Source organism: Gorilla gorilla, chromosome 23 (genome assembly GCF_029281585.2).
Source record: "Gorilla gorilla gorilla isolate KB3781 chromosome 23, NHGRI_mGorGor1-v2.1_pri, whole genome shotgun sequence".
Taxonomy (NCBI): domain Eukaryota; kingdom Metazoa; phylum Chordata; class Mammalia; order Primates; family Hominidae; genus Gorilla; species Gorilla gorilla.
This window is the reverse complement of record NC_086018.1, coordinates 31,403,341-31,423,778: the sequence shown is the minus strand read 5'-3', so window position 1 is coordinate 31,423,778 and position 20,438 is coordinate 31,403,341. Positions and strand designations below refer to the sequence as shown.

At 44.0% G+C, this 20,438-nt stretch overlaps 1 protein-coding gene across 7 annotated transcripts in view; it reads left to right on the top strand.

Annotated features, from left to right (window-relative positions):
- Positions 1 to 20,438, top strand: part of LARGE1 (LARGE xylosyl- and glucuronyltransferase 1) — a 759,370-nt gene that overhangs the window by 523,334 nt on the left and 215,598 nt on the right. For all 7 annotated transcript variants that reach the window (XM_055375362.2, XM_055375363.2, XM_055375361.2 and 4 more), the window contains 2 exons: positions 15,958 to 16,070; positions 18,225 to 18,350. In XM_055375362.2, the coding sequence (XP_055231337.1) occupies positions 15,958 to 16,070; positions 18,225 to 18,350 (239 nt within the window). The remainder of the gene's footprint in view (positions 1 to 15,957; positions 16,071 to 18,224; positions 18,351 to 20,438) is intronic.

Here is a 20,438-nt window from a genome sequence, read left to right as displayed (position 1 = left end):
ATATCCATACCATCCAACCAACTGGCCAGCAGATCTGACTTCTGTTCAGAGTTGCAGCCATTTTTCGGTAGCTGGTATATAGCCCATGGGGTGTCAGAGCCTCCCATCCCTCCCCCAGATGGCTCTGCAGTGCTGTTCTATGCTACTGCATATACCCCAGCTCTTCAATTATTGTGTTGTGCTCCGTTTTATTCAGTGGCAATTTTAAGACCAATATCTTGGTACTACTCAGTATATTGTTCCTGCTATACAGCTGCAGAAAATACTTCCTCCTTCCTGAAATAGGCTGGAGAGTTTTTAATAACTACTGTAACTGCAGTGGCCTGGACACAGCCAGAATATCTTCATTCAGTAAATGTTATCTCCTGCGTTCTGATGGACTGCCTGTGAAAGCCTGTCTTGTCTCAGAGCAGGACCTCTAAGGGACTTGACATCTTCATGGATTTCTGAGCGAGAGAAGAGACAACTACAGACAAGTGAGCGTGATTTCTGCCTTGGGTTTTTCTTATCATTTACTGTCTAAAATGTGCAAAATTACTTGCCTTCTGTGATTTAGTGATTAGCTGAAAATCTGTCCAAATCTGGAAAATGACAGTAATATTACTTTCCTGGAACTGCTGTAACAAAGCACCACAAACAGTGGCTTAAAAAAGCAGAAGTTGGCCAGGCGTGGTGGCTCACACCTCTAATCCCAGCACTTTGGGAGGCTGAGGCGGGCAGATCACGAGGTCAGGAGATCGAGACCATCCTGGCTAACACGATGAAACCCCATCTCTACTAAAAATACAAAAAATTAGCCGGGCGTGGTGGCAGACGCCTGCAGTCCCAGCTACTCAGGAGGCTGAGGCAGGAGAATGGTGTGAACCTGGGAGGTGGAGCTTGCAGTGAGCCGAGATCACACCATTGCACTCCAGCCTGGGCAAAAAAAAAAGCAGAAGTTTCTGGTTCTAGATCCTTGAAGAATCGCCACACTGTCTTCCACAGTGGTTGACCCAGCAATCCCATTACTGGGTATATACCCAAAGGATTACAAATCATTCTACTATAAAGACACATGCACACGTATGTTTATCGCAGCACTATTTACAATAGCAAAGACTTGGAATCAACCCAAATGCCCATCAATGACAGACTGGATAAAGAAAATGTGGCACATATATACCATGGAATACTATGCAGCCATAAAAAAGAATGAGTTCATGTCCTTTGCAGGGACATGGATGAAGCTGGAAGCCAATATTCTCAGCAACTAACACAGGAAGAGAAAACCAAGCACCACCTGTTCTCACTCATAAGTGAGAGTTGAACAATGAGAACACATGGACACAGGGAGCGGAACATCACACATAGGGGCCTCTTGGTGGCGGCGGGGGGAAGGGGAGGGAGAGAATTAGGACAAATACCTAATGCATGAAGGGCTTAAAACCTAGATGATGGGTTAATAGGTGCAGCAAACCACCATGCCACGTGTATATCTGTGTAACAAACCTGCATGTTGTATCCCAGAACTTAAAATAAAATTTTTTTAAAAAAGCAGAAGTTTACTCTCCCACAGTCCTGGAGGCTAGAAGTCCATGTGAAGGTGTTAGCCAAACCATGCTCTTTCCGAAGCCTCTAGGGGAAAATTCTTCTGATTCTTCCTTGCCTCTTCCAGCTCTGGTAGCACCAGGCATTCCTTAGGGTATATCTTCAACCCCTGCCTCTGTCGGCCCTCTTCCCTGTGTCTGTCTCTCTCTCTTCTTCTTATAAGGACACTAGCCATTGGATTGGAGTCTACTCTAATTCACTATGACCTCATGTTGACTTGATTACAACTGCAACGACATTTTCCAAAAAAAGGGTCACGTGCATAGGTATTGGGGGTCAGGACTTGAACATACCTTTTGGAAAGGACATAATTCAACCCATAAGAACACTTTTCCTCAACTTTTTATTTGCAAAGCACTCTGTGGTTAAAAGGAACTATCTGTGGAATCTCCTCAGATCTGCAGGGCTGACCAGGAATTATCCCTCTAGTTTGGCAAGTGAGTCTAAACGGACTAAGGAAAGCTGAGATGAGCTTAAACAGATTGATTATAGAGAAGCAGAGAGTTGGAGGAGTCAGAAATAGCTCAGGAGGAAAGGTGGGGGGAGTCTCAGGGACTTAGATCCTTGACCTTTTTTTTTTAACTTCGTATTAGTTGTTTTGCTTTGACCAGTCACATAGCCTTTCTGAGCCTCAGTTTCCTGAAGCCATTGGGGATAGAGATGGGGCATGGATTTGATAACCTTCTTTGAGGTTTTTTTTTTCTAGCTTAATATAGATTCCAGAAAAGACTAGCAAAGTAGGCAGCAGGCATCACCCACCCATGAATGCCCAGCCAGCTTTGAGAAGGGGGTCTCTGTTGGTGCATAGCTGGACACACAAAGACAGAAATTCGCTCATTTCCAGTCAGCTTCGGGACCCACATTCCTTTACTTTAAAAGTGGGAAGAAAAATATATGAAGAACTCATCCAAACCAGTAAGAAAAAGGGCAGACAACCCAATAGAAAATGAGCAAAAGAACAGGCAGTTCCCAAAAGCGGACAAAATGGGCAATTAACATATAAAAAGACTATGACCCTCATTAGTCATTAAAAAATGCAAATTAAAATCCATATTGCTATACCACTATACAAAGTGTAGACCTAACCGAATGCCTAAAATGCAAAAATTGAGACAATGCCAGTTTTTAGTGGGACTGTGGAGCAATTGGAATACTTCAGAACCACTTTGCAATATCTACTTAACCTGAGCACATGCACACTCAATGACCTGGAAATTCCACTTGGAGGTATGTACTCAACAGAAATGCATACACATGCCGTCAAAAGACATGTTCAAGAATGTTTATTACAGCCCAAATGTCCATCAGTGACATAATGGGTAGAGTAAGATATTCATGTCATAGATTGTTACACAGCATTAAGATGAACAAATGACAACGGCATGCATGGGATGGATGGATTTCACAAATGTAATATTCATACAAAGGGCACATACTGTATGATTCAAAGCATATAAAGCTCAGAAATGGATAAAACTATGCTATTGTGTAAGAAGGCGAGATGAGGGCAAGCACCGTGGCTCATGCCTGTAATCCCAGCACTTTGGGAGGCCGAGGCGGTAGGATCACCTGAGGTCGGGAGTTCGAGACCAGCCTGACCAACATGGAGAAACCCCGTCTCTACTAAAAATACAAAATTAGCCGGGCATAGTGGCACATGTCTGTTATCCCAGCTACTCGGGAGGCTGAGGTAGGAGAATTGCTTGGACCCAGGAGGCAGAGGTTGTGGTGAAAAGAGATTGCGCCATTGTACTCCAGCATGGGCAACAAGAGCGAAACTCCATCTCAAAAAAAAAAAAGAAAGAAAAAAGGCAAGATGATGGCAAGATATTGGGTAGGTTTTTGCCTGTAAGGGGGATTCTGGTTTAGTGATATTCTGTTTCTTGGTCTGGGTTCTAGTTATTCAATTCGTGAAAATTCATCAAGCTGTACAGTTATGATCTATGCACTTTTCTGAATGTACATTCCACTCTGATAAAAAGTTTGCTTATAAAAGCAAAAAACAAAAGTACTCTGCAAGTTTTGGTTGAAAGTATTTACCAGCCACCAAACCGTTTGTGTTCTTAGTTCTATCACAGCCTTGGCCAAATGATTTCTGTCCAGTGAGATAAAGAGGAAGAGTGAAGTGTTGTTGTCTAAAAGAACCACTTCCCACAACATGAGATCCAACCACACCCACCTTCGGGAGCCCACCCTGTCTGCCTAGAACATACCTCTATTTGCCCATAACACCTCCGAGCTCTCTCGGGCAGGGAGAACTGTGTTCTTTGTCTCTGTGTTGCTAAAATATATATTTATTGAATGAATGAGTGAGTGAATGACCACATTCCATTCCATTCACACTTGAGAAAAACCCAGCCAAGTTAGGGAAGGTTTGAGATGGAAGGATTTCCACTTTCTCTCCCACCCCTCCCTCCTTCCCTATCTCTCTCTCTCTCTCTGTGTGTCACTCTCACTCTCTGTCTCTCACTCTGTCTTTCTCTCTCAAAAAGCTTTCAGGAAGAAATAATTTAAAAAGCAAAAGCTGGATTACAGAACCTTTTCATTTTTATGATCAAAAGTGAGTCCCAGGTAAAATCAGCAGGGGATTTTAAATTAAGTGGTTTTTAATAAACTTACTTTCTGTTGGATTATGAAGAAGAGAACTCCAGTGCTTCAAAGCAGAAGAGAGGAAGGTTGCGATTCTGAGGGTGATTTTCATCAGCATTTCTGAGATGAGAGTCTGTGCGCTCCCCAGAGCCTCCTGCTGAGCAGCTGCGCTGTGTCCATAGGATTTCACTGGTTCAAACCAGCAAAGCCTCAAAAACCACTGAAGGACTAAGGAGCAAATCTTCATTTTCACGTAGTGGATCCTGCATTAGAGGTGGAGACCTGAGGAAGTGCAGACCGAAGCCAGTGAGGACTCAAACTGAAGGGACAAGCAATATCCTATTAGATTCCTGGGGGAAAAGGGGCAAATCGTTCTGACAACGTTGGAAGCTGTAACCACCTTTGAGATTCACTGTGCACACTGATATATCAAAACCTATTTAACTTTATTTAACCCTAATCAATCATCTCCTACACATATTTAACTTATTTAGCCCTGCTTCCACCACATTTACTAGCATCCTACAGAATGCTACGTCATACACTGTGAGAAGTACTGAGTTTAGGAATAAAAGGTTTCATCTGAAACTTCCTCTGAACCTCATTCAAAGGAGTCATCCAGGCACTTTGGTCCCTACTTTCTCCTCCTGAGCCAAGGAAGTATGTGGTCTGAATTGACCAACCCAATTCTAGCTACGTTCTTGTAGCTGGCCTAAAGAATGAAAACAGACCAGGGAGGGAATAGTGGCAGAACCTTCTCTTAAACAGTTTTCATAATGCAAGCTTAAGGCATTCCCCTTTGCTAAAAAAGTTTTAAAGAGTTCTTGCTTGCAAGTAGTCCTGTACATGCTATGAAGTTACTTGGATAGTTTCAGATGCAGAAAGAAGGGAATGTTTCTACCATGCAGGAGGGAAAGTTGACATAAGTTAGCTCTGACACAGTGTCCTGAGTTGAATATTTATTGGCTCCATCCGGTTACCCACTATCACTAATCTTGGATCAGGCCCTACCCTAGGCCTACAGCTTCCTTTTCATACAGGACTGTCCTCAGGGAAGCCCTAGTTTTCCTGGCTTTTTTTTTTTTTTTTTTTGAGGCAGAGTCGCTGCGTCACCCAGGCTGGAGTGCAGCGGCGCGATCTCGGCTCACTGCAAGCTCCGCCTCCGGGGTTCACGCCATTCTCCTGCCTCAGCCTCCCAAATAGCTGGGACTACAGGGGCCCGCCACCACGCCCGGCTAATTTTTTTGTATTTTTAGTAGAGACGGGGTTTCACCGTGTGTTAGCCAGGATGGTCTCAATCTCCTGACCTCGTGATCCGCCAGCCTTGGCCTCCCAAAGTGCTGGGATTACAGGCGTGAGCCACCATGCCCAGCCCTTTCCCGGCCTTTTATAATGATTGGGATCTTCCCAGGTTTTCACAGAGGCAGTCTGCTTCTGGCCTGTGGTCTTCTCAAAGTCCTTCAAACATTTACTTACTGCTCCTCCAGGAGCTACTCTTTTGTTTTGGCTTTAGACCCCTGATTCAGCAAAGCCTCACCATATTTAGTTATGAGCATGTAGATACACACACACATACACACACACACGCTCCCAGGAGGCAACATGGTATGGTTGAGACCACAAATCAAAGAGTGAAATTAATTTTACCACACGTTAGCTATATGGAAGCTTTAGTTTCTTCATCTGTAAAATGGAGGTAATTCTGTCTACATTAGTTTCTTCATCTGTAAAATAGAGATAATTCCATCTACTTTGCAAGTTTGTCATAAGAATCAGAGGTCATCTGCCTGGGTGCAGTGGGTCACACCTGTAATCCCAGGACTTCGGGAGGCTCAGGCATGCGGATTACCAGGTCAGGAGTTCGAGACCAGCCTGGCCAACATGGTGAAACCCCGTCTCTACTAAAAATACAAAAAATTAGCTGGGTGTGGTGGCACACGCCTGTAGTCCCAGCTACTCAGGAGGCTGAGGCAGAAGAATCACTTGAATCTGGGAGGCAGAGGTTGCAGTGAGCCAAGATTGTGCCACTGCACTACAGCCTGGGTGACAGAGCGAGACTCTGTCTCAAAAAGAAAAAAAAATCAGAGGTCATCTAAGTTAAGTTCCTTCTCTCTAGTATACAGCAGTTGCTTGATAAATAGTAGGTATTATCATCATTGTCACCCTTTTTAGCTTCTCTTTTTTTTTGGCAGTTGCACTGGCAAAAAATAATGTCTAGCTCATAAAATAGCATTATTCTCACTTTCCTCTCTGCACAGATACCTACTTTTCTTTCCCTGCCATCTTGATTACTGAGCTGTTGCTAAAAAGAAAACATTGCCCTCTGATCCACAGATGAAAAGCCCTGCTACTTGACCAGATGTTCATGAGAGAATCCTTTGATTTTTAATTTATTTATTCATTTATTTATTTAGCTTTGGTCTCTGTGCTCCCAGCACAACAGCTGTAGGTGAAGTGCTGCGGGTCACATGCATCCCAGCCAGCTCCCTTGACAGTCCTTGTCAAATTTAAGGCATGTTGCCTCTGTGCAGAGCACTCAGGGGCAAGGGGCTTGCTCCAAGCTCCCAGACCCCAGCGACAAGGATGGGAATGGGAGGATCAGGCAGCAGCGAATGCCAGGCAAAGGCCAAAGTCAAGCTTTTTGGCACCACCTTCCTCCTGACAGCAGAAAAGCAGGGTCAAAAGTCTGATTTGGGGCACGCATTCCAAAGCCAAATCCATGTTGTTTCAGCTTAAAAGGCTCCAGTTTCAAATGGAACCATTTTCATAACTTGAAGCAGTAGTCACTTAAAAATCCTCTTTCTACTTCGCACACATGCACATAATTTATATTAAATCCAGTGGGAATTAGACAAGTTCAGTGAGGGATAATTAGACACCTTAATGAGGAAATGTATAGTTTCTGTAACTGTCATTTATTAAGCTTTTATGTACTACTTCATATTTTGAAAGCACTGCACAGCCATTAATTAGGATATTTCCACAGCCCCATAGGAGCAAGGTCAATAAACAGAGTTCTGTTTCTCTTGGAAGTGTTGTTTCTCAAGTCTTTTATGACCTGAGTGCAAGCTCCTAACCTTTGAAGAAACTGGCAGATTGTCTTATAAGCTCGTATCAATATGATGATTATATTTAACATCCTAAACAGACTCATTAGCTGCTTAAGAATACAATTTAAGCTCATAATTTTCCATACAGTGGATTTTCTTTCCTTTATTATTATTTGTTTTCTTCCTGTGGATGTATCTCTTAGCTGCCACTTGGAATAACCTCAAGAGATCTCCTAAGCATGCAGGCTGTGACACTATAAGCCAACTATTTTCAGAACACTGAGAAGGCTATGGGCCTGGAAATGTTTGCAAATATTGCAAATATTTCAAGTTGTCCAGTACATTTCACACTCACGGGAATTTTGAAGATTATTTGAATAATCAGTGGGTTACAAAGAAAAATGATTTACTAGGTGTGGACATTAATTATCCATTAATAATTCCCACTCCAGCCCTGGTGGATACTCTTCCACTGTACCAGATACTTTAAAGATGCCATTTTTCTTGTTTTTGTTGTTGTTGTTGTTGTTTTTAAGACAGAGTCTCACTGTGTTGCCCAGGCTGGAGTACAATGGGGCAATCTCGGCTCACCACAACATCCGCCTCCCAGGTTCAAGCAATTCTTGTGCCTCAGCCTCCTAAGTAACTGTGATTACAGGCACCCACCACCACGTCTGGCTAATTTTTGTATTTTTAGTAGAGACGGGGTTTTGCCGTATTGACCAGGCTGGTCTTGAACTCCTGACCTCAGGTGATCCACCCTCCTCTGCCTCCCAGAGTGCTGGGATCACAGGCGTGAGCCACCGCACCGGGCCCCCGTTTTCTTTTTTGTTCCTCATAATCACCTTGGAGTTAATGTGGGATTGTCACTATATTACAAATAAGGATCTGAGGCTTAGAAACACAGTGACTTTTTTCAAGAATCATATTGATATTAAGCAGTGATATCAGGACTCAGAGCCAAGAGTGTGTTTTCCAAGTCCACTGCAGTTTTTTCTTTTTCCTTCCCCTTCTGGGATAGCTACAAAAAAAAAAAAAAAAAAACAAAAAAAAGAAGAAGCTTGTGTTCCCAGAATTCATTCTGCTGTGTCACTCTGAGGATGTGAGGATATTGGTTATAGGAATAACCTGTGGTAGGCTGGGCACGGTGGCTCACACCTGTAATCACAACCCTTGGGGAGGCCGAGGCGGGTGGATCATGAGGTCAGGAGTTTGAGAGCAGGCTGGCCAACATAGTGTAACCCTCTCATAGTAACTGTCTCTACTAAAAATACAAAAAATTAGCTGGGTGTGGTGGTGGGCACCTATAATCCCAGCTACTCAGGAGGCTGAGGCAGGAGAATCGCTAGAACCCGGGAGGCAGAGGTTGCAGTGAGCTGAGATCACGCCATTGCACTCCTGCCTGAGCGACAGTGCAAGACTCCGTCTCAAAAAAAAAAAAAAAAAGGAAATAACCTGTGGATAATTATAGATTTATGAGCAAAGACAAATGTTTTCACCCATGCTAGACAACTTTATGCAGCCTTTCTAAAATTTTCTTTTTTGGGAGAAGAGGGGGACATGGGTCATTACCTTTTGAGGTGTGCAGTTCAAATGTGGTGGACAGTATTTGCTACCTGCTAGATATTCAGCAACCCATTCCTTTGAAATCACTGTCCTAGAGAGAGAAGCCTGTCTGGTTTGACCTTTGTTCTTCCTGTCTCTCACTTATATAACCTTTTTTATCCCTAAGTTTCAGTGTAGACATCATTCATTTCAAGATGCCCTTCCCCTAATGCTTCCCCTGAGACACAGTCAGTTTACCTGTACCCCAGCTCCCATAGTTCTTCCCCACCTCCCATTTATCACAGTGCTTTGCATTTTTGTGATTACCTGTTTCCCTTCCCTATCAGGCCTTGCTCCCTGAGAACAAGGACTGTGTTTTAAAAACTTCCAAGTCCCCAGTTTACTAATGAGTAGAACCAAAGCAGGTGCTCAAATAAAAAAATTTTGAAATGAATCATAGACGAAATGACTTCTGAATGCAGGACCTATGATTGAAAGTAGACAGAGTCAGCTGGGTGTGGTGGTTTACACCTGTGTTCCCAGCACTTTGGGAAGCCAAGGTGGGCGGATCACTTGAGTTCAGGAATTCGAGACCAGCCTGGCTAACATGGTGAAACCCCTTCTCTCTTAAAAATACAAAAAACATTAGCCAGGCCTGGTGGCGCACACCTGTGGTCCTACTTACTCAGGAGGCTGAGGCACAAGAATGGCTTAAACCTGGGAGGCGGAGGGTGCAGTGAGCTGAGATCGTGCCACTCACTGCACTCCAGCCTGGGCAACAGAGTAAGACTCTGTCTCAAAAAAAAAAAAAAAAAAAAAAACACACACACAACAAAAGCAAACAGAGTCCCCTCTGGTTTGGCATGCCAAGAGCAGCTTGCCTGTGGCTCAGCTGTGGTGTCTGGGAGCCCTGATTCCCAGGAGCCCACATGAGCCTGTGTCAGCCGAGCACACGTGTGCCATTCATGTTTAAGAGGAAGCATGGTCTTTAAAAATGTCTAGGTACAAAGAAGAGCCACCCATGGGCTCTGCTGGCACAGGAAGCACAGGGTCTTTATTAGTTCTGATGTTCTAAGATAAACAGGGCAGTAAGAAGCAGTTGCCAGCACTGTGACATTGGAAACATCACCTCCATCCTCAGCACCTCAGTTCCCACATCGATGCAAACTCAGCAGTCAGGTCTAACCAGCCCTCCTTTCTAAGAATGTTGAGATTAGAGGAGGCTCAGGAAGCTGACAGTGAAATTCATAAGCTGTGTGACATGTTTGCTCATGAATGTTTTTGTCTGCTTTGGATTCTGATTCTTGGTTGAATCGGGGTACAGAGAGCGGTATATTTAGTAAACTTTCTGGAATTCCAAAGGGAAAAGCAGCCTGAGAATCAGCTCATCAAGTTCACAGAGGCAGAGGTTGCGGTTGTTTTATGGCAGAGTGCCAGTTTTCCTGGAAGAAGTGGTCTGATAAAAGAAAAGAAAATTAAATTATGGCGAGAACCAGATGGTCTGGCCACAACCAAGGGGTTATAGCTTGTTCTGAAGACCATCCTGAAATACTGGAGGCCTTTGATCTTGTGAAATGGCAGGGTAAATGACAGCAACATTTTAGCTTGGTTTTTTTTGTTTGGTTGGTTGGTTGGTTGGTTGGTTTTTGAGACTGAGTCTCACTCTGTCACCCTGGCTGGAGTGCAGTGGTGCAATCTCGGCTCACTGCAACTTCTGCCTCCTAGGTTCAAGTGATTCTCCTGCCTCAGCCTCCCAAGTAACTGGGACTATAGGCACACACCACCATGCCTGGCTCATTTTGGTGTTTTTAGTAGAGACAGGGTTTCTCCATGTTGGCCAGGCTGGTCTCAAACTCCTGACCTCAGGTGATCCGCCAGCCTCAGCCTCCCAAAGTGCTGGGATTACAGGCATGAGCCACTGCGCCCAGCTAGTTTGGCTTTTCTAAAACAGATTCTGTTGCAGTCACTCTCTTGCTCTACATCGTTGTCTGGCTTTCAGTTGTCCTCAGTAGGACTTCCCAACCACTGTGTCACACATGGCTGACAAGTGCCAACAAAATCATCTCCTGGGCCTTGGGGATACTTTGGTAGGGCCTGGGGCCTCTGAAACCCTTGGATCAGCCTTTCCAGCCATAAGCAGCTTAATTCCCAGTGGGTTTTAAGAATAGCATTTTCTCTGTAGGAAACCGCATAAACATGGCTGGAACGCACCTGTGTTGCATAGATACGAGGCTCTTCCTGATTTCTTGCCTGTGCGTGCGTTCAGGCATCTGTCCTGGCATTTGCCTAAGCCTGCTATTGAAACTGTCTGGCCATGATACACTCTAGTTCTTGCGTAGCCCAGTCTTGTCATGCATCTCCTGCCTCCGTGCCTTTGTCCATGGTGTTTCCTCAGACAGCTTCCCCAACTGCCTGACCAAGTCCTAGCCCAGGCCACCCAGGCCTCCCTCCTGTGAGCTCTCTTCATAAGCACTGCATGATCTCAGTGTTTGCAGTCATCACATTGAATCCTAATGATGTACATGTCTTATGTGTGTTTCCACAAAAGGGCCTGGCAAAGAATGAATGTTACACCTCCAGTAAATATATGCTGAGTTCATATGTTGAATAAAGCCCATGAGATTGGCCAGGCGTGGTGGCTCACACCTGTAAAATCCCAGCATTTTGGGAGGCTGAGGTGGGTGGATCACCTGAGGTCAGGAGTTTGAGACCAGCCTGGCCAACATGGCGAAACCCCGTCTCTATTAAAAATACAAAAAATCAGCCAGGCGTGGTGGTGTGTGCCTGTAGTTCCAGTTACTTGGGATGCTGAGGCAGGAGAATTGCTTGAACCTGGGAGGCAGAGGTTACAGTCAGCTGAGATCGTGGCATTGCACTCCAGCCTGGGCAGCAGAGCAAGACTCTGTCTAAAAAAATAAAAAAATTTAAAAAGCCCATGAGATTGGTGAAAGTAGTGAAGCAAAATAAGTACAAGTCTATTTCTATGAATTCACACGTAGTAGCTACTCAATAAATAACTGTTGAATGAATGAATAAAAGAAATGTAAAAAGTGTTTTAAATTTAGAATCTGTGGACTCAGTAATGGCTGACTGTAAGAGAAATGGAAGATGGAGTAGTTGAAGATGTTTCAAGACAAGGAGCGCCTTCAACATGGCAATCCCGGTCCAACTTTGGAAGCTGCACCCTAGCTAAGCTCTCGAGACATGAATCAAGATTAGGATATTTATTGCAGCATTGTTTATAATGGCAAAAACATAGTAAACAACCAAAATGTCCTTCAGGAGAGGAATGGATAAATAAATTGTGGTATATGTATAAAATGGATGATGTGATTACAGTGACTAAACTAGATAGGAAATACTAACATAGTTAAATCTTAAAGACATAACAGTGGATGAAAAGGCAAGTTAGAATAGGAAATACGCAATCCAAAACACACTAAAAATACCATGTGTTATTATGTGCATAGAGGATAAAAATATAAAAACAAGCCTAGAAATAAAACACAGACCCCTGGGAATACTGGCTGCCTTTGAGGAAGAGAGGAGGTAGAATGAGATGAACTTTAGATTTATCTGTAATGCTTTAATTTTTTAACAGTAAATGTGTCAACGTATTATAACAACCATTATATCTAGGTGGTGGGTATTCATTATATTAGTTTGTGTGCTTTTCTATTGTTTTGAAATAGTTCATAATTTTAAAAATTAAAGTCACACAGAAGAAAAGACTGGCTAACAGGGGGGATGATCCTGCATCTCTGCATTTAGTCATCTGTTTTAGACATTCCGACTTTTCAGGCAACCTGGCAAATCACATCTGCCAAGTCTCACACCATTTAAAAGCATCAGTTCTCAGCTTGGTCACCAGAGACTCATAGGTTTATCCTGGACCTCTCTAGAGGCTTCAAAAATGTGCATTAATATATTTCATCTTGTTTCTAGCTTCCCACCATCCCCCCCCCCCCCATTTTTTTAATACATTGGAGCGTCTATCCAACCTAATTATAATTCATTTTTGTAATAAGATTAATGAAAAAAAAATTTTTTTTTTTTTTGAGACAGAGTCTCACTCTGTTACCCCCACTGGAGAACAGTGGTGCAATCAGCTCACTGCATCCTCCGTCTCCTGGGTTCAAGCTAGTCTTGTGCCTCAGCCTCAGGAGTAGCTGGAACTACAGGCGTGCACCACCACACCCAGCTAGTTTTTTTGTATTTTTAGTAGAGATGGGGTTTCGCCATGTTGGCGGGGCTGGTCTTGGACTCCTGACTTCAGATGATCTGTGCACCTTGGCCTCCCAAAGTGCTGAGATTACAGGCATGAGCCACCACACCTGCCCACCCTTTTTTTTGTTTTTTGTTTTTTGTTTTTTGTTTTTTGTTTTGAGATGGAGTCTTGCTCAGTTACCTAGGCTGGAGTACAGTGGCACAATCTCGGCTCACTGCAACCTCCACCTCCTGGGTTCAAGCACTTCTCCTGCCTCAGCCTCCTGAGTAGCTGGGATTACAAGCACACACCACAATGCCTAGCTAATTTTTTGGTATTTTTAGTAGAGACGGGGTTTCATCATGTTGGCCAGGCTGGTCTTGAACTCCTGACCTCAAGTGATCCACCCACCTTGGCCTCCCAAAGTGCTGGGGTCACAGGTGTGAGCCACCATGCCCGGCTTCATTCATATTTTTGACTGGAATATATTTTCTTAAATCAGTCGCCAGTGACTTACATCACTATATTCTCTTGGTTTGTAACTTTGTAAATGTTTCTTTTCTTTCTACCGCAACCCCCCCAACATTGTTTATCTGAGTAAAACAATCAGATAATACATTTATGGTGAACAATTTCCACTGTGTACCTTCCTCCCCAACTCCATATTCAGTGACATGACATTGCTAGCTTGAAATTAGCCATGATGGGAGTGTTTACACCTTGGCAATTGGCAATTGCTACAAATCCGGCCGTTTTCCTCCCCCAGAGAGCTGATGGTTAAACATTACCAGCCTACCACAAGAGTGCTCAACAGTTTTCTGAGCTGTGCAGGGCAAGTAGCATTTTTCTCATTTAACACTCATAGAAACTGAGAGTCAACAAAAGACAGATCTTGACCTGAGTCCCATGGCTCCAAAGTGACATTGCTGGGGCTCTAGTCTATGTGGTTGAGTGGAAGAAGCACTGGCCTTGGAATCATGCAGATCTGAGTTTGAATCTGACATAGCTACTTTTGAACTGTGAATTGACAAGTGTCCGATTTAGCCCCTCAGTTTCCTCACCTATAAAATAAGGATAACAAAATCTATCATGTAGAGATCTCAGGGAGCATTAGGGGAAATGATACGTGATGTGCAAAAAACCTAACAAAGCACAAAGGACCTATGCAGCAGATCTAATTTGTCCTTCAGACTTACAAGTTCAGATCTCTGTGTATTAGCCCATTCTTCCCATAGCCATATAGATACTATTTTTTTTTCAACTCTACCTGGCCAAACACCTTTCACTAAATGGTGAATATATCTTTTCTCCAAATATGTGCCACTGGAATAAGTAAAGAGGCTTAGAGTTGACATTTGTATGTGATTTGGGGAAATCAGTTTCTTTCCTAGAGTCTTGGAAATGCAGGTGCTAGGTTTCAACTAAGATCATTTTTCAACTGCCTTGAGTCTTCCCCACTGACCATTCTGCTGAGCTAAGCATCCTGAAGAGGATTGATTTGGGGGCCTCTGGGTGCTACAGTTCCACCCACCAAATTGACTGCAGTGGCCTGCAGGGAAATTCTCTCGGCTTTTTGTGTTCTGTGCTCAGGGCTTTTTCTGCTTGCTCTAACTGACCTGATGGTAGATAGTTGCTTCTCAGCCATTCAGCTAAGCCTAAATGTATTTTTCTTTTTTAAATTTTAACTGATGTGTTTATTTTTTGCCTGAATAATATGTTTAGTTGTTTTAGCTTTTTTTTTTTTTTTTTTTTTTTTTTTTTGAGACGTAGTCCTGCACTGTCGTCCAGGCTGGAGTGCTGTGGCACGATCTCAGCTCACTGCAACCTCCACCTCCCAGGTTCAAGTGATTCTCCTGCCTCAGCCTCCCAAGTAGCTGGGATCACAGGCATGCACCACCACACCCAGCTAATTTTGCATTTTTAGTAGAGATGGGGTTTCACCATGTTGGCCAGGCTAATCTGACCTCAGGTGATCCACACACCTCCCCTCCCAAAGTGCTGGGTTTACAGGCATGAACCACCACCGCACCCCGCTGTTGTTTTAGCGTTTTAAAAAACACAAAAGGATATAGACAATGGGAGCTTCCCTCCCTAAACAACCCTCCATTCACCCAGGTCCCTCCCGCAGAAAGTAACCGAGAAAAGATATCAAGGAAGAGGAACCACCTCTGATTATTAGTTTCTTATGAGCTCACAGGCTTCTGGAGCTCACCTTAAAGACCCAGCGTGGATGGGCCAAAAAGACCCTCTTGAAATCAGGAAGACTGAGACAGGCCCATATGGCTTGTCAGTAATCATCAAGCAAATTGGCAAAGCCATACCCAGAATAAAGTCACAGAGGAGCTGCTTTTATGTGTACGGATAAATGGTATACATCGTACAAATTCCACCTATCAGCTCAACCTAGGTAGGTGGTCATATCTCTGGGGAAAAACACAGGAGAGAACCTAATGTCTATCAGGAATGTGCTCTGTATCCAGTGCAGAGCTAGAATCTTTTTTTCATTATTGTGGTGAAATATACATAACATAAATTTACCGTGTTAACCGTGTTTAAACGTACAGTTGAGTGGCATGAAGTCCATTCACATTGTTGTGCGGCCACCACCACTGTCCATCTCCATACAATGCTAGGCTCTCCCTGCCCTCATCACTTATCCTTACAACAGTCCTTTGAGGCCTGTATGACCAGTCTCCATACAACAAGGAGGTCTCAGAGAGATGGTTTCATGTCTCCTATCGAGTAACTGGCAGGTCCTAGGCTTGAACCCAGGTGTATTCATCTCCAAAACAGGTGCCCCATACTGTGGAGCCTCACTGGAAGAATTTTTAGAGGGAAGACTCATCTGCAGCAGTGCATAGGCCTCTTGTCTGCATAAGACAATCCCTGAGAGACTGTGGCTGTGCTGTGAGTAGGTGTGCCTAGCTCTCCATCTTTTTTATTTTTTAATTTTCTCTCTTATCCTGTGCTGTTGCCCAGGGGTGATCCTGTTACTTCTGGATAAGCTGCGGAAGATGAAATGGGAGCAGATGTGGAGGCTGACCGCAGAGAGGGAGCTCATGGGCATGCTCTCTACATCCTTAGCTGACCAGGTGAGTGGCCAGGTTCGAAGGTGCAGCTATTCCTGAGTGCGCTTGGTGCTGTTTCTCAAAGAAACTTAAAAGTAAATCGGTCTGAATGGTTTTCTACGTATTGTGTGACTCTGTGTGCTCTGATACAGCTGCCTTATTCTTGCCAGTCTAAGACAACAGCTCAACTCATTAGTACCTTCCCTTTGTTCCTTCATTTGTTCATTCGGCAGACTTTCACTGAGTACTGCGTATACCAGGAGCCAAGTTCAGAAAAAGGATGACAGAGATAGACGAAGGATGCAGCACTTGCCCTCATAGAGCTTAGCGTCTACTGACGCAGACTCATAAGTAGATGTCGGTGCCCTCTTCATCAGCAGGTAGAGTGCACAGGGCCTGCTCTCTGGGACCCCAGAATGCCACAGCATATTTCCCAGGCAAGGTTTCACTGGCCTCCCTGGCAAATAGAGTCTAACCTTTAATCTGAGCCTTTTGCTTAGATGCTGTCCTAGTGTCCCTTTACTCAAGGGAAATGCACTTAAATAGAAAGAATAAACTGCAAGGAAACCACCTTGCTATGCAGGCAGCCTCAGAAACTCCTTGAACTCTACCGAACTGTTAGCAAATATTCATTTTTATTTATTTTTATTGTTTTATTTTATTTTTGAGGTGGAGTCTCACTCTGTCACCCAGGCTGGAATGCAGTGGTACAGTCTCGGCTCACGGCAACCTCCGCCTCCTGGGTTCAAGCAATTCTCCTGCCTCAGCCTCCCAAGTCGCTGGGGTTACAGGCGTGTGGCACCACACCAGGCTAATTTTTGTATTTTTAGTAGAGATGGATGGGGTTTCTCCACGTTGGCCAGGCTGGTTTTGAACTCCTGACCTCAGATGATCCGCCTGCCTCAGCCTCCCAAATTGCTGGGATTACAGGCATGAGTCTCTGCACCCAGCCAACAAATATTCATTTTTTAAAAACCCATTCCTCATTTTGACGTCCTAGGAAAGGCACAGGGCTCCAGTCTGACTTTGAGTCTACCAGGATCACTCATTTAAATTTTCATCTTCCTGTGGCACTGGTAGCTGTCTTCAGGCACGAAGATGATTTCTCTGAGTTTTCTGCATTTCACCCTTTCCTTTTCATCCAAAGAGCCAGCTCACTCTGCATGTTTTTGTTCAAAGTGCAATTTCCTGGTTCGTCGAATGCCTGCAAAGTTTCATAATACGGAGGAAACAAGAAACCCTGCATAATTACTTTACTATTTTTTAAAGTATTATTATTCATTATTTCCCAAGGAGCCAGAAACTGATTTCCTTTTTCAAACATGAGATAATGAATGAGTTTAAGAAAAAAAATAATACCCAGGTAGCTGTTTTAAACCTGAGGCGAAAATCGTCCACCAGCCTCATATTTCAAGTCGGGTCACAGTGACTTGAGCATGTCCCCCAAAGCTAGCAATTGTATGCCCGTGTCCAGTGAGGATAGTTTATTCAGCCATCTTCTGCCACGAAGGCCCATAATTCACCTCCCGGCGCCACCTGTCAGCAGCTAGTTAATAAGTATGGCCTGGTGCAAGAGCTTGGAGAAGAGCCCAAAAAAGGTAAAACCTCCTTAGACAAGTCAGGGTTGGATTTTGAAACGGAGAGTGCGTATCCTGGGCACCACAGCCTGCAGAAATCCAAGGAGCATCCATCACTGAGTCCACCGCAGGCCCCAGGAAGCACTGCTGAAAGGGAGGATCTGTAATTTGTCTCAGTCCCTGAATGAGTGGGGCTACTTGTCATCATGCAGTTTCCTCTCCAGGAGGCTCAGGATGGATAACACAGGGCTCCTGCCTAGGAGGCCAGAGGGGAAGGAGACTTCATTTTTCATATGCCAGTGAGGGTAGGGAAGACACCCCGTGTCTGCACATGTGAGCTCACTGGATAGGGCCTTATGAGACCAGCAGGACTCTGGAGCTTCCAGTCAGCCTGGGGCATTCCCCCATCTCTATCCAAACATTGTTGCTTGGTTCCTAGAGATAACAGGCAAGAGAGATGCCTCACAGTGCGAGCCAGCCTGTGTTCAGAGCAGGAGGTTCAAGAGAAGCCCTATCACAGGGGATGCAGTGCCTTGAGAGCCAAAATGGGCAGCTGGACCATCCGACTGTCTTGACTGTGTCTTTGGCTTTCATCCCCCAGGATATTTTCAATGCCGTCATCAAACAAAACCCCTTCCTTGTGTACCAGCTCCCCTGCTTCTGGAATGTGCAGCTGTCAGACCACACCCGCTCCGAGCAGTGCTACAGAGACGTGTCTGATCTAAAGGTAGGGTCAACACAGGGACATCCCTGGAGGTAGGGTGAGGTGGGCTGAGAGGCCCTCCCAGGGGCATGGATGGCTGGGAGATTTATGTGCAATGTGGTGAGAGAGATAAGGGCGCAGGAGAGCAGAATGAGTATGCTTTTCATCTTTGTGGGGTGTTGGTTTTCTTCCACCCTTATTTGGGCTTTCTGGAAAGCCTAAAGCCTCCTGGCGTAAGAACCAGCTTGTGAGGTTATTATTCTTGCCATCTGCTGCTGGCTCTTTTGGTTCATGCCAGCTCCCGAAATCTATTCATTCAACTCAAGCAAAAACATTTATTGAGGGCCTCCTCTGTGCCAGGTGCTGTAGATGTGGATGTGAATAATTAACCTGCTTCCAAGTCATGTATGACTTGGAGGAGGAGAGAAATGTGCAAAGAAGTAAGTATTTAAAAAAGGACAAAGTGCTATGACAGGTGTGGGTGGGTGAGTGGGGGAGATGCAAGCATAAATGTCTCATTCTTCCTCACAGAGGGGGGACAATGACAGAAAAAGCCTTCATCACCACTCTGTAGGTACCAAACACTGTGAATGAACCTGGCTATAGAAAGAGGAAGAAGACAGGGTATATTAGTCATCTACTGCTATAGATAATGCTGCATAACAAGCTATTCTGATAGTGGCCTAAATCAGCAACCATTTATATAGTTGATGAGTTTGTAGGCTGGTTGGATGGTTCATTTTTTTACTGGTTTAACAGAGTATTTGTGGTCAGCTTCAGATGGGACAGCTGGTGAGTGGGGCAACTTGGATGTCCTCTGTCCCCTCAGCAAGCCAGTATGGTGTTTTCTCACGGTGAGGCAGAGGTGGCAGAGGAAGCCCTAATACACAAGAGGAAACCTTGAGTCATTGTTGCTAATATCCCTCATTGGCCAAAGTAACTGTATGACTAAGCCTGTATGATTACTTTGAGTAAGGAGTGTGAGTTAAGGAGTGTGTTAGAATTCCTACAGTGGAAGGAGTAAAGAATTGACCACAACTATTCAACAGAACGAAGATTTCAACACAGGCCTGTCTGACAGCAAGGGCTTTTGCCTCTCAGGTTATATCACAGAGGATTAGATACATGCGTCCTTAAAGAGTTTGTTCCATATAAAGTTTATATCCATTGCAAGTTTTAAAAAGGAAAAAGGATGGCAAAGCTAGCTTTTCTAATAAATTAGTCTTTTGTACTTGGCTTCTGATCCATGTCCCCATGTGGGTATTATGTCTTATTTATAGTCGTAACGCATGTTAAATGTGGTTTTCTGCTTTTCATTTGTTTCATATCATAAGCATTTTCTGGGTGAGCCACATGGTGTTAATGAACGTCATATCCAATAGTTAGTCTGTTACCTAGCCACTCCCTTGACCTTAGTTGTTTTCAGATTTTCATAAATGTAAATTATATCTTAATTAACAGCTTTGTCCATGAAGCCCTTCCATCCAATATTGTTGTAGCTTGCCTTTCCAGGAGTGAAATTATGGCATTAGAAAGAAAGAACTTTTTTTTAACTGCACTTGAAATTTATTGCAAAATATTAGAAAGGATTTAAAACAGAGGCGCCTGCAACATTCATTCCTTCCATCGGCATTTATTCAGTTCCTTCTGTATATCATGTGCTTGTTAGAAATAAGGAAAAGAGAAGAAACAGACAGGAATATTGTCAAGAATATCATGGATTAAAAAGTTTGGAGAGGGGGGCGAAATAAAACCAACTGTGTAAAGAATATGTAAAAATGTTGGATTAAAAGATGTTTCATATGCTTTGAAAGCATAATTGATCGGTTCATAAAGCAAGTAAAGAAAGCAAAGGCCAGAAACAATGACAGAGTGAATCCAAAAAGATAAGCAAAGAGCAACTGGATGTCACCTTTGCCCTTGGAAGGGATGATCCCTAGTGGCAGGGAGCCTGGTTTAAAGGTGAGCCTGGTATTATAAGAAATCTACTTAATCTTTGTCCCTGGTTCCTGGAACAGAGCTCCTAAAACCCTTGAAATTTCCTGAGTGATAAGAACAGCTTTTATTATGTATATGAGCCCCTTTGGGTTATACCTGAGTTTATGCTAATGA